This window comes from Rhinatrema bivittatum, chromosome 2, assembly GCF_901001135.1.
Source record: "Rhinatrema bivittatum chromosome 2, aRhiBiv1.1, whole genome shotgun sequence".
NCBI lineage: Eukaryota > Metazoa > Chordata > Amphibia > Gymnophiona > Rhinatrematidae > Rhinatrema > Rhinatrema bivittatum.
The window spans coordinates 464,967,229-464,980,923 of NC_042616.1; the positions used below are offsets into that span (position 1 = coordinate 464,967,229).

General features: G+C 40.8%; 1 protein-coding gene and 1 long non-coding RNA gene across 2 annotated transcripts in view; one reads left to right on the forward strand and one right to left on the reverse strand.

The window, feature by feature from the left end:
- LOC115084994 overlaps positions 1-13,695 on the reverse strand; it is a 55,667-nt gene that overhangs the window by 20,501 nt on the left and 21,471 nt on the right. The gene's annotated exons all lie outside the window — the stretch shown is intronic.
- On the forward strand, positions 5,933-7,801 carry MC4R (melanocortin 4 receptor). The gene has a single exon (XM_029590498.1). The coding sequence runs from the start codon at positions 6,342-6,344 to the stop codon at positions 7,344-7,346; it is 1,005 nt and encodes a 334-aa protein (XP_029446358.1). The 5' UTR covers positions 5,933-6,341; the 3' UTR covers positions 7,347-7,801.

Consider the following 13,695-nt stretch of genomic DNA (forward strand, 5'->3'; position numbering starts at 1 on the left):
CCAAGTCTCTGTGATGCCAATTATGTCAATCTCATCATTTACTGCTATACACACTCTAACTCTCCTATCTTACTTCTTAGACTTCTGGCATTGGCATACAGACATTTCAAAGTGCATGTTTTGTTAAACTTGCTTTTCAGTCAATAGGGATAATGTGGAATTCTTTAGCTCTTTACTTATAGGCACATAGACTACTTTTGCTTTTATTGGAACCTCTCTGTTGGGATGCCCTAACTCTCCTGTTTCATTAGTATCCTTCAAAGATACATTCTTCCGAACCATGCACTGCTGAGTGTGTATGTGTATGTTGACTTTCCCCCGTATTCTAGTTTAAAAGCTGCTATATCAACTTTTTAAAAGTTAGCGTGGTATTGTGGCCTAGATCATCCTATTTAAGTTACAGTAAAGACTATTTCATTTGAACAACCTACAACAGACTCTAACATAGTTTTTTCTACCAGTTTATCCCATTTTGGCTAACTAGGGCAGTGGTTCTCAACCAGTGTGTCGGGTCACACTGGTGTGTCACCAAGGGTTGGAAGGTTTGTCATCAAAATTTTGACATAGCAAACCTATGCTTTCTATAACAGCCACATGCGCTTGCTGCTTGAGGAGAGTGTAGAATAAGGAGCTAGTACTAAAAATTCCTCATCACTGCTCCCTGTTACTACATTTCCCTCAACACTGGCAATCACTGCCACCACCAATCCAAGCCAGAAATGTTGCAGGCATGCTGTATCCTGCCCCATCCTTCCCACCGCACCTCCCCTCAGCTTTTTGGAGTTTGTTTTTCTCTGTATGCTTATTTATAATTTATTGTCTTGTTCTGTATTAGATAAGTCAGTCTGCATTCTGCATGTTTGACAGAGGTGAGGGATTCTGCTAACTAGGATGTAGATTCTGTGTAGGAATCTAGAGCAGTCTGGCTTTCTTTGTTTTTGCACTAGTAAGTGTACTGTGTTCTATATTTGCAGTCTTGCTTTTTCATAGGTAAGGTTGCTGCTGTTCAAGTCCTGGGTGTTAGTACTCTTATGGTATGGCTGGTATGCTATATAATTTCTAAATGTCTTTTTCTTAGTAGGTTTTCATGTTATTTCACAAAGTGGCAGACAGGGAAGGGATTTTGAAGTAATATTACTGAGGGGCTATCAGAAGTTGAATATATTTTTTGTATGGTGAGTTGAAAGGGGACATTTCCTAACTCTGCTCTGTGTAAACTCCAGAAGAAATCAAAACTTTCTGAGAATGACAGTGAAATGCATGAGAGTTTATCTGTATTGAAAAACTGTGTGCTACATATACATATCAGTCCCAGATTTATCACTGATGCAATAAGTAAAGATTACAATTTTTGTGAAAAAAATAACATTTAATAATGATATTTTATAAGCAGTTATTGAAATTAAAGAATATGTTATCTTTCTCCTGCATCATTTTCAACAATAAAATATCTAGGATTTTTTTTTATTTTTAGTATAGCTGTTAAATGTAGTATGCAATGTGTCATGCAAGTGAGCATCATTTGTCAGGTGTGTCCTGATGGAAAAAAGGTTGAGAACCACTAAACTGGAGGATAGAGGGACCCCTTTGTTCCTCCAGGTTTCTTCTTATTGTTCTGATTTTTGCTTCCCTGGTATTGTACCTCACTATTTGGCACCTCCTGAAGAGTTTTGAATTTAATTGTGAAGTCGTCATAGTGATTATGCTGGACAATGCCAGGGGTCCTGGAAGAGAAATCAGCCTGCCCATCCGGACATGATCCTGGACCTGTAGCACCCCTCATCTAGGATAATGCACCAAAATGGGAGAATCATCACACATGTTTTCATGGTAAATTATAAATATCTGTTCTTTGTGTTAGCTTTTTCTCCTTTGTTGTAGAAAAAAATAACATTCTCGTGAATGATTTTCTTTTTTTAAATGATGGCCATAACATATAGCCATCAGTATAAATGGTAGTACTAAGAATCATGATTATTTCCAAGGTACCACTCAGATTCTTGTATGTACCTCTTACTGACAGTTGTAAGTATATATATATCTTGTGGCCTAGAAATACAGTATAGTGTTTAAAGTAAAGAGACTCAAGATTGATTCCTTGATCCACCTTACCGAATGACCTCCAGCAAATCATTTAAATGCAGTCAGATTTCAATATCTTCATATTACAACTGGCGATTGAGGTCGAGAGAGAGTAAACCGAGGGTATCAGCGGCCTTACAGGGGGTGCAGCAGCCAGTTGGCCCTGACGGAGGTTCAGATGAGCCCAATTGATTGACTGACGTCATTGTGGTGAGACGCACAGGGCTTGAAAAGCTGCCCCAGTGTAGCGCGCAGCTGCCACCGGCGAGCTGCCTAAGCCGCACGTGCCAAAGGGGCGAGCGCAGCTTTTTTCAGCTTTCTTCAGATTTCGTCAGTTTTTGTCAAATTAAGAACTGTTGAATTTTTTACTTATAATTTCTTTTTAGTTTTGAGGAAATAAAGATTTGCTCTCTGGATACCTCCAATTTGTGCTGGACCCAAGATAAATCAGCAAACTAGTTCGTGCTGCACCCTTTAAGAACTTTTCTTGATGCCACATTCAACACGGAAGAGAAGGGCTAGGGAGTGCCTGGCCTCGGATGCGACCAAAGCAGTCTCCAAAGTAGGTCCAATAGATGCTCATGTGCGACGTGGAATGTATACAGGGGATGAGTGTTCACTAAGTGTCAGGAGGGGAGAAGAAGAGCCCTCCGGTGCTTTTGAACTTTTAACATCACTCTCCCCAGGGGAGAGGTCTCCTCCGGCGAACCCAGCTGAAACATTTTTGCAAACCCCAGGAGACTTGACCCCAATTGAAGGGGTAGAGGAGCAGACTCCCTCAAGGCAAGGTGGTTTGCAAGATGAAGTTTCAGCAAATGGAAACATCTTGGGAACCGAACAAATTCCCATCGGAGCTACAGAAGTGGGACTTGGGGTAAGAGAAGTGAGACTTTCTATTATTAAATTCAAATCTCTAGTTAGACCACAGATATTCTCCTTGGAATTAATATGGGAAGCTATAAATGATGTAAATAAAAATATGGGTGACCAATTAGTTGCAATATCAAATGTTGTTGGTACAGCTAAGAAGAATGTAGAATTGTTAAGAAATTGAAAATAAAAATATAAAAAATGAATTGCTTAAGGTAAGAGAGGAATTGGGGAAGGTTAGAGAGGTACAAATAATGACGATAAAGGAAAACTCTATATTACAGGCAATAGAAACATTGGAAAATCTGGTTAGAACAAGAAATATACGTTGCATAAATTTTCCAAAATTCCCTACTTCGACACCAGTGCAATTATGGAGGAGGTACTGGATGGAAAATTTAAATATTTTGGAGGCTACTCTGCCTATAATTTCAAAAATATTTTACCTACCTCCAATGAAAAAATCCTTAGTAACAAGGGAAGTGGGAAATTTACAATTAGTTAAACTACAGCATAAACAACCAACTCAAGAGAAAACTTTAAATGTTACAGAACGTCTTGAGCAAACAGACTCAAATATAGCTGAGCCAGCCACATTGATAGTCTTGTTTATGTTAGAAACCGATAGAGATTGGGTTTTTAAGAAATTTTTTGCAAATAGAACTAAAGAGTTTCTGGGATGTAAGGTACAGCTTTTTCCGGATTTAACGCCATTAACCCAAAAACGTAGAAAATGTATTTTGTTAAAATCTCTAATTCTACAAATGGGTATGTATTTTATACTGAAATATCCCTGCAAGTGTATTATAAAAAGTGAAGGTAGTACTTATGTATTTTTACCACCAGAGCACTTGGCTCAGTTTATAGAGAATAGAATGAAACCCACTATTAGTTCTACTCTGAAGCCCACATAATATAGCTCTCAGGATGAGAATTGATCTCTTAATTTTAATTTATCATTCCTGAGTTAGCTGAGAACTTAATTCTTGCATAATAGATTTGTTTGGAATTGTGTACCTTGGACCCATTTAGAGGGCTAAACACAGATATATATATACATATGAGTCTGTTTCTTGTTGATTTTAGGATTTGTTCCTAAATAGGAACTTGTAATGTTGCTGTTTAAATAGACTTTAGATTAAGTAATTGTCTTTTTGATAATTTGTATCTGTGAAAGATTCAAGATGTTATTGCTTGAACTGTAATAAATGCAAAATTGTTATAAATAAAAAATGTAAATAAAAAGGAAAAGGTCACCATAATTCATGCTGGTTGATTTTTACATGATGAGTGATGTGCTACCAATTTCTTATTCAGGGGCCTCTTACTAGCTCTTCGTAGATCAAAAAATGCATAGAAAATACATTAATACTGAAAACTACATTACAAACATGGGAGTCTGGGGAGATTCTGAAACCTTTTACTAGATCAAAATAAGAATTATTTAAAATATTGTGCTTCAGCTTTTGAAACTAAATAAGTCCCTTTATTAGATGTATCGGAGACATTATTCACATCTGAAAAACAACTTTCATAAAATTAAAAACTTTGGGGTCTGCACTAGACAATCAAGCAGCCTAGTGTTTGCACCAATGTTTTGAATTTTATGAAAGTTTTCTGGTTTTAATAGCATTTTTCTGCTCCACAGCCGCTCTATTGGCCCCTGATGAAGGCACTCTCTTGCTGTAACACCGGTGTCCGGCCTCGGGCTTACAGTTTCATTACCCGATTACCTGCAATGCCTGAGACATCCCTCAAGCCATCTACTCTAGGGAGAATCAATAATTTTGGGCAGTTACAGATAAGTGTGCATCTTTGGCTTTTTTTTTTTTTTTTCAGTTGCTGACATGATATTAATTTAGACCATCTTTTGCACTGAAATGATTATAGAACATTAACCACTTAACTTATAATGGTAGATGATTAGATAAAAGTGCACTGGTAGACTGCTCGGTTGTTTTTTGTTTTGTTTTTTGCTTTTGCAGTTCATTCACTTAATTGCACTGAGTTTATTAGCTTTCGTCTATATATTATTTTTTTTTTTTTTGCATTCGCATATCCTGAAAACAAGCGCGGTTAGGTTGGGGAGCACTGTGTTTGGAGTCACAAATAGCATGCCATTGCTTTCCTCCTATAGTTTAAGAGAACTGAAATGCAGGGCATAATGAAATAAATGACCGAACTTGTGACACCAAATGAACAAAACAACTCAAAACGGCAAATGGAATGGAATGACCCACAGCTTGGCCACTGGTTTCTCTTCCCTTTTTTTCCCAGAGGGGATTGACGTCATGTGAGAAATGTTGCCTTTTAGGAAAGGGGTAAGTTTCATGTATATTATAACGAGGCAGCTAATGCATTCCACGGCTCGGCGCACGGCAGGGTCTAAATCTTTCATTACTCGTTCACGTGTATAGAATTTGCTGGCGCGCCTCCCCCAAAGCCTCTGCAGTGGGTTTGAATATTTATGTGGTGGCCTGTTTCTGGCTGCTGTCCTGCAGGGAAACGAGGGGGGAGAGAATCAAGGCTATTGTTTATCTTACAAATAATACGTATAATGTTTTTCTTTCGGTAGAGAGCACTGGAAAACGTACGTGTAAAACTGGTATACCAGGCTGCCTTGTACAGAACTGATTTGTTTTATGTAACGTGGGGAGGGATCATTCTCTCATGAGAAAACAAAAATACATCCTAAAATAATTGAAAAAATAAATACACCCCCCCCCCCAAAAAAAAAAAAAAGATTTGCCCCACATTAGCTTTTCGGTCGCCATCTGAAGCTAGCGTGTCACAGATCTGCTTCAGGGGAAGATGTGCAGCACCGCTACGCATTCATCTCCTCTAGCAATCAAGCTGTGCTTCCTTCTGAATGGGCAGAAGGGAAAACGAGAGGTGGAGTCTGCTTCATAGTAGTTTTGTTTTTTTTTTTTCCTATAAAACCAGCAGGATGAACGTGCTGCAGGCAGGGCTGTTGCTTTTACACAGCAGCAATTACCAGTCCGCCCGTTCCGCCCAGCTGCCAATGGAACAGCAGCTACCATGAAAAGAAATGGCACAACTCGAGGCAAAGTCAAAGGTCAATGGGGGGGGGGGGGAAAAACCTACCACAAAAGTAAAAGCCTGGACAGCCTGTTGACTGGAGGTGGGAACTGGATCGTCGCTGGAGACCGCATTGCTCTTTAGATGGGAACCACACATTTTAACAGAGCATGAGCATTCCTTAACTGTTTCTCTCTTATTTACCTGCGTTAGCCAAGAATAGAGCTACTGGTGCAGAGCTACCCAGGACGCATGCACACTTGGAAGCTGTAAGTCTGTTTACTTTTCCCCTTTTTTTTTTGTTTGTTGTTGGATGCATAAAATTGACGAGTGGATCATCCCTGGAGAAAATGAACACCTCGCACCCCCGTAGTTTGCAGCCGCCTCTGCACTTCCGGAATCACAGCTCGGGGCTGCAGGCGGGCGCCGAGGAGTCCGGCGGAAAGGGTCAGGGTCACCACTACCCCGGAGGGTGCCACGAGCAACTTTTCGTCTCGCCCGAGGTGTTTGTGACGCTAGGCATCGTCGGCTTGCTGGCCAACATCTCGGTCATTGTGGCGATAGCGAAAAACAAGAATCTTCATTCTCCCATGTATTTTTTCATCTGCAGCCTGGCAGTCGCCGATATGCTAGTGAGCGCGTTCAATGGATCGGAAACCATTGTGCTCACCCTGTTAAACAGCACCAGCACGGACACCCAAAACTTTACTGTCAACATTGATAATGTCATCGACTCCCTGATTTGCAGCTCTTTGCTGGCTTCGATTTGCAGCCTGCTCTCTATTGCCGTGGACAGGTATTTCACCATCTTCTACGCCCTCCAGTACCATAACATCATGACCGTGCGGAGAGCGGCGCTGATCATCTCGTGCATCTGGGCAGCCTGCCTGCTGTCCGGAATTCTGTTCATCGTCTACTCCGACAGCACGGCTGTCATCATCTGCCTGATTAGTATGTTCTTCACCATGCTGCTGCTCATGACTTCTCTTTACATCCACATGTTCATGATGGCCCGGCTGCACATGAAAAGGATTGCAGTTCTGCCCGGGACTGGCACCATCCGCCAAGGTGCCAACATGAAAGCGGCCATCACGTTGACCATCTTGCTTGGGGTGTTTGTGGTGTGCTGGGCCCCATTTTTTCTTCACCTTATTTTTTACGTCTCTTGCCCCCAGAACCCATACTGTGTGTGTTTCATGTCGCACTTTAATGTATATCTTATCCTCATCATGTGCAATTCAGTGATTGATCCACTTATTTATGCTCTTCGCAGCCAAGAGCTTAGGAAAACCTTTAAGGAGATGATTTGCTGTTATAGCCAGGGAGGACTTTGTGATTTGCCGGGAAAATATTAGATGCAGGCAGATTAATCACTGTGTTTCAGTGACCCGTGTGTATCCCTTGGGGACTTCAGGCATAAGAGCTTTGATGGTGTGCGTTATCACAGCACTTACTTCCATCATTGATTGTGTATAACTACTGTAATTCATAACCTTAAAAAATTACCAGTTTGTAACTAAAACCAATTACATGCATAAATACTGGGATTTTTTTTAAATCTGAAAACTCACCATTCTATTGTAATGATGCATTCTAGACATTAAAATGTGGATTTTTGTAAAATGTTTGCCAGTTTTAAGCTTTGAAACACAAACTAATTTTTTTAATATTAGCTACGTTCAGTATTTAATCTTGCAAATAAGGTGCAAGGTGGCACTTCAGAGGTACAGTATTAGATTCATTTTACTGAGGTCTATAATAGTCTGGAAGCTAGTTTTAATAGTCAGGTGGCATATTGAGCAGATACATTAGGATTATTATAATTATGCAATCTTTTAAAAATGCTTTCAGGAAGAAAACTTTTCAAATTAATTCCTGCAGCAATAGTGAAGTCTAAATTATCCAGGAAAAGTTCTGGTCTTCCTTGGATAACTTTCTACCTGGGAATATCAATTACTCTTCTTTGTATCCTGCTATCATTGATGAGTGCTGTCTCTGAAAGTATTAGCACACACAGACTAAAACAGAAGCAAAGTCACATTCAAAGGCACAAACGCTATTGTTTATGACTGGGACAGATCTGGGACAGGTCCAGATGCACTGGGGGGAGCTCAGGCTGAAGAACCAGGAGGGTCTCGCTGAGCTGGAGAAGGACTGAGTGAACTGGTGGACTAATTGGTAAAACTGGCAATTTCACTTATGCCTGCATGTTTTAAAATATACTATACCAATTTACTCAATTAAGTCCCACTTTGTTTTTACACATAAAATATACATATGTATACTTTTAAAATAAGTAAGTAAACTACACACGTTCAATGCATTGAAATACTCACTTTTGTGGATCTTGCAGGTAGGGGTATTTTATAATATGTGCATATGTGATATGCACAGGTTATAAACTATTATGGCAATATGATGCATGGCCATATTTGCATATATTCTGTAGTGCACAGTTGTTTGAAATTTATCCTCAGTTTTGGCAATAATACATATTGAGATTTCTTTTTTTTTTTTCTATTTCTAATGTACATGAACCTAGTGTTTCTTCTTTACACCCACCACCCAAAAGAATGCAATCAGCAAATATGAGAAGATATTACTGGAAAACAGAAATATTTTAACTTATCTGAAGATCTCAGGCCATGATTAGGTGGATTGCCAGAATTGGGAAACTGTGATTGTGGGTATGGTCTTCAGATCTTTCGGGTGTTGGTTGCTGGGCCAGTTTGGATGTAGATTTACAATATGGATAACTATCCTTGTACATTTTGAAACTTAAATGTATGTGGGTGGTTTTTGGGACTCCAAGCCAGACAAAGCAAATATCTTTCGGGATGGGACAAAGAAGAAGCAGGACCAATCATGCTTTACTGCTTTTTCAACAAGCCTATCTGAGCTGGCATCTGCATCGTTTTTTTAGATGAAAGTGAGACTAAAAGCAATTAAAGCAGTAACCATTTTGTTAAGTCATTCCTCTGTTGGATCTCAGAAAGCAAAGGCAGAGATTCTGAAACTTCTTGCTTTAAAACATAGAGGGGTAGATTTTATAAATTTGCGTGAGTGCGTACTTTTGTTTGCGCACCAAGTGCGAACAAAAGTACGCTGGATTTTATAAGATACGTGTGTAGCCACGCGTATCTTATAAAATCCGGGGTCAGCGCGCGCAAGGGGGTGCACATTTGTGCAACTTGCGTGCGCCGAGCCCGGCGCACGCTGCCTGTTCCCTCCGAGGCCGCTCCGAAATCGGAGCGGCCTCAGAGGGAATTTTCTTTCCACCCCCCCCAGACCTTCCCCTCCCCTCCCTTCCCCTACCTAACCCACCCCATGGCCCTATCTAACCCCCCCCCCTACCTTTGTTGCCAGATTTACGCCTGCTTTTAGCAGGCGTAAATCTGCGCGCGCCAGCAGGCTGCTGGCGCGCCATCACCCAACCCAGGGGCTGGTCCGGAGGCCTCGACCACACCCCCGGGCCGGCGCCACGCCCAGGTCCCCCCCCCAAACCGCCCCCTAACCCCGGACATGCCCCCTCCCCGCCCCTTTTACGAAGCCCCGGGACTTATGCGCGTCCCGGGGCTCTGCGCGCGCCGGCGGCCTATGCATAATAGGTGTGCCGGCGCGCGTAAATCTGGCCGAATTTACGCGCGCAGGGCTTTTAAAATCCGGCCCAGATTGAATAGAAATATTGATCTTTTTTTTCTATTTACAAGAGGGTAACTTTCAAACACCTGTGCATTTTCCCATATATGCATGTTTATGGGTGTGTGAAAATCCATTCCTGTATTTTATAATCTGTGTGCATATGATATGTGCAGGTTATAAAATATACACAAATGTACCCTGCAACATGTAAGTGCATGTAAAAAACATACGCAAATACATATTGCATTTATTCAGATAAGTACTGACTTATCTGGCTAAGATGCAGTATTTATCCAGATAAATTCCAATTTATCTGACTAAGAAGTGGCAAAGCAGCACTTGTAAGGGTAAGTTCTGATTTGTCCAGCTAAATAGCAGCAAAGTCACTTCTTAGCCAGGTAAGTCTTAAAATGCTACTTTTCCAGTTGTCAGCTAGCCAGATAAGTCTTAAATACTGCTACTTATCCGTATAAGTAGCTCTATTTGAAACTTATCTAGCCTAGTAGCAGCTTTGTCACTATTTATCCAGATAAATGTTACTACTTAGCTGGGATATGTTGGAATTTATCTGGATAAGTGCAATATGTATGGGTTTGCACATTTTGTTTTTGCATGTGGGTGCATGGTACATTTGCAGGGTACATTTGTGGGTATTTTATAATCTGTGTGCATATCACATAAGTGCAGGTTATAAAGTACAAGAGCAGATTTTCGTGCGCCCACATACACACATATACGGGAGTGTGCACCGCTGTCTGAAAGTTATCCTCTTTGTGAGAGGGTTACAGTGTGCATTGTAGAATACCTCCTTGATGTTAAATGTGGACTCACCCCCTTCAGTGGCACTTGGTTTCTGAGAGTTGGTACTTAACTTGAGACACTTGGTGTTATTCGAAAAGGGAGGAGATCTACTACCCTTGCCTTCTTCCCTACCATGTTTAATAGATAGTTGGGAAATCACACCTGGCCAATGCTACTCCAGAGGGTGAGAGGAGAAATGGGGAGTAAATATATATGGATACAATTTTAACATTTATTAGAATTTTAAGTAAAGTTTAAAAATTAAATTGATGAATGGGCAATAAATCAGATGACAATAATATGTATAATTTTTCTTTTTTCATGAGAACATAAAAATTACTATGCTGGGTCACACCAAAATGCATCAAGCCCAGCATCCTGTCTCCTACAGTGGCCAATCCGGGTCACAAGCACCTGGCAGATCCCATAAAGTAGTCTAATTCCTCTTACTCACTCCTAGCGATGGCAGTAGCTATCTTTAGTCTCCCTGGCTAATAATGTATTATGGACTTTTCCTCCAGGAACTTGTTCAGACCTCTTTTAAACCTAGCAGTGCTAGTTACCTTGATCACGTCGTCTGGCAACAAATTCCACAGCTTGACAGTGTGCTGAATGAAAAAGTACTTTTTATAATCTGTTTTGAATCTGCTGGTTAGTTTCATGGAGTGTTCCCTTGTTTTATTATTATTTGAAAGGGTAAATAACCATCTTTTACTTATCCATTCTACACCAATCATGATTTTATAAACTTCTATCATGTCCCCTCTCAGCCATCTGTTTTCCAAGCTGAAGAGCCCTAACCTGCATAGCCTCTCATCATAGGAGGGATGTCCTAGCACCTTTATAATGTTTTCACCTTCCTCTGCACCTTTTCTAGTTCCTCTATGTCTTTCTTAAGATAGCAATGATCCAAAAAGGAATGGAGAATAAAACGGAAAATATCATTGCCTCTTTATTGAGCCATGGTGCAACCACACCTTGAGTATTGCGTGCAGTTCTGGTCACCCTATCATTCTATTTGTTTTTTTGACTGCCGTGGTGCACTGAGCAAAGGATTTCAATACACCTTTCACAAGGGCGCCAAGATTTCTTTCCTGGCTAGTGACTTTCAATATAGAACCCAGCATTATATTCCTGTAGTGATTATTTTTCCCTATATGTATCACTTCGTACTTTTCCATTAAATTTCATCTGCTATTCAGTTGCCCTGTCTCCTAGCCTCACAAAGTCCTTCTGCAATTCCTTGCAATCCACTACTGTTTTAACAACTTTGAATAATTTTATGTCATCTGAAAATTTGATCACTCATCATTCACTTTTCCAGACCAATAATGAATATATTACACAGCACAGATCCCAGTACTGATCCCTTTGGTAATCCACTAATGATTTTCTCCATTTAGAAAACTAACCATTTGGCCTTTTAACTACCTACCAATCCAGAAAAGAACACTGCCTCCTATCCCTTGACTTTGTAATTTCCAGAAGAGTCTTTCATGGGGGACTTTGTCAAATGTCTTCTGAAAATACAAATATACTGTTATGTTTTTGTAAGAATGTGAACCCTGGGCTGAGATGAGAGGTGTCTCCGCCCACAGGCGTAGTCTCAGTGGCGTGGCGTGGGACACAGCTAGAAGTAGAGACTTTATTATGAAGGAAGGAAAAAGTAATGTCCACAGAGCTGGAGATGTAATAGTACAGTCCTGAGCAATGGGGAATACCCAGAGTGAGGCCACACAGATGAGAAGATCCGGTAGTGACCCACAGAGCGGGGTTCGCCGGGGATCCCCTCTGACGAGTGTAGGCACCTCAGGAATACAGCTCCAGTAGTGGCCCACGGAGCGGGGTATACTGAGGATGTCTGTACAGTAGAGGTTGAAGAACTGATAGAGATGCCGGAACCCGGAAGTGGCTCCCGTAGTTGGTGTGTCAATACTCTGCAGCACAGGAAAAGCTGAATAGTTTCTACTGAAGGAAAGGCGGTAGTGGCCCGAGGCTCGGGGTACACCGCGAGAATTCCTCAATACAGTTTGTATAGTGGAAGTCATAGAGGTAATCACAAGAGATGGTTCCAGGAGAGAGAGAGAGACCTGAGAAGCAGGTCTGGTAGCAATCAGCAGGTAGGTACTAGGCCCTCCGAGGAGCGGATAGCCAGGAATGCAGGGGAGCCCCCGAGGAGCGGATACTCAGAGCATTAGATGCCAAGACCAAAGTCAGGAAAGGAAGTCTTTGAATGAGGCGGATTCAGCAAGACGGAACTTCTTGCTAACTTGGAGAAGGCAAGGGCCGGTCAGGTTAAATACAGTAGCCGATTGACGTCATCAGGAGGGGACGCCCCTGAGGTTCCCGCCATGACGTACAAAGGAGGCCCTTGCACACGCGCCTAAGTAATTCCGGATCCAAGATGGCGGTCGGCAGCGCCCACGTTGTCCCAGGAACGTCCCAGACTTGGTGCAGGGAGAAAAGAGGTGAGCATGAGAGGTCGCAGCCATCTGCAACCGACAGGCGTAATACATACTATATCAACTAGCTCACCTTTATCTACATGTTTATATACACCTTCAAAAAATTCTAAAAGAGGGATAAGACAAGTCTTCCCCTTGCTAAAACCATGTTGATTCTTCTCCATTAAGCCAGATTTATCAGATATAAGCTTTGTTAAACTGACAGAATGAAGACTGGTGAACATCAGAAATATCAAACAGGAATACAGTGAATAAATGTAGGAAGCCACAATTTTATCTTTTATAAAATTAACTTTTGTTTTCTTAAGCTAGAGCTCATATTATCACTTACTCTTGGCTAACATTTCTTTCTTGTCCTATATAGACAATTGAAACTTTCTCAAATGATAATGGAGTAACTTAGATAAGTATGTTTTTCTGTTCTAAAACTTAAATATTATAACTTTAATCCAATTAAGAATTTGTGTTTTCAAAAAACTTTCTCATAGGAAATATTTTCAGTGGATTACAGGTGAATATCAGGTACCGGTACATATATTTCTCTTACTTTTCTTTTCTGGCCAGAAAAACTAAATATTCAAATGTGTGAAGCTTAGAAGATAACTTTTAAACAACTGCATGTGGCAACATATACACACATATATGGCCACGCACAGATTTCAAATAGCATTTTATATCCTGCATGTATCAAATACACACATACTATAAAATACGCATATCTTTATCCCGCAACATATGTGCAAATGTTTGCTTACACATGAATACATTCAGTGCATTGAAAGTATTTCTATGCATT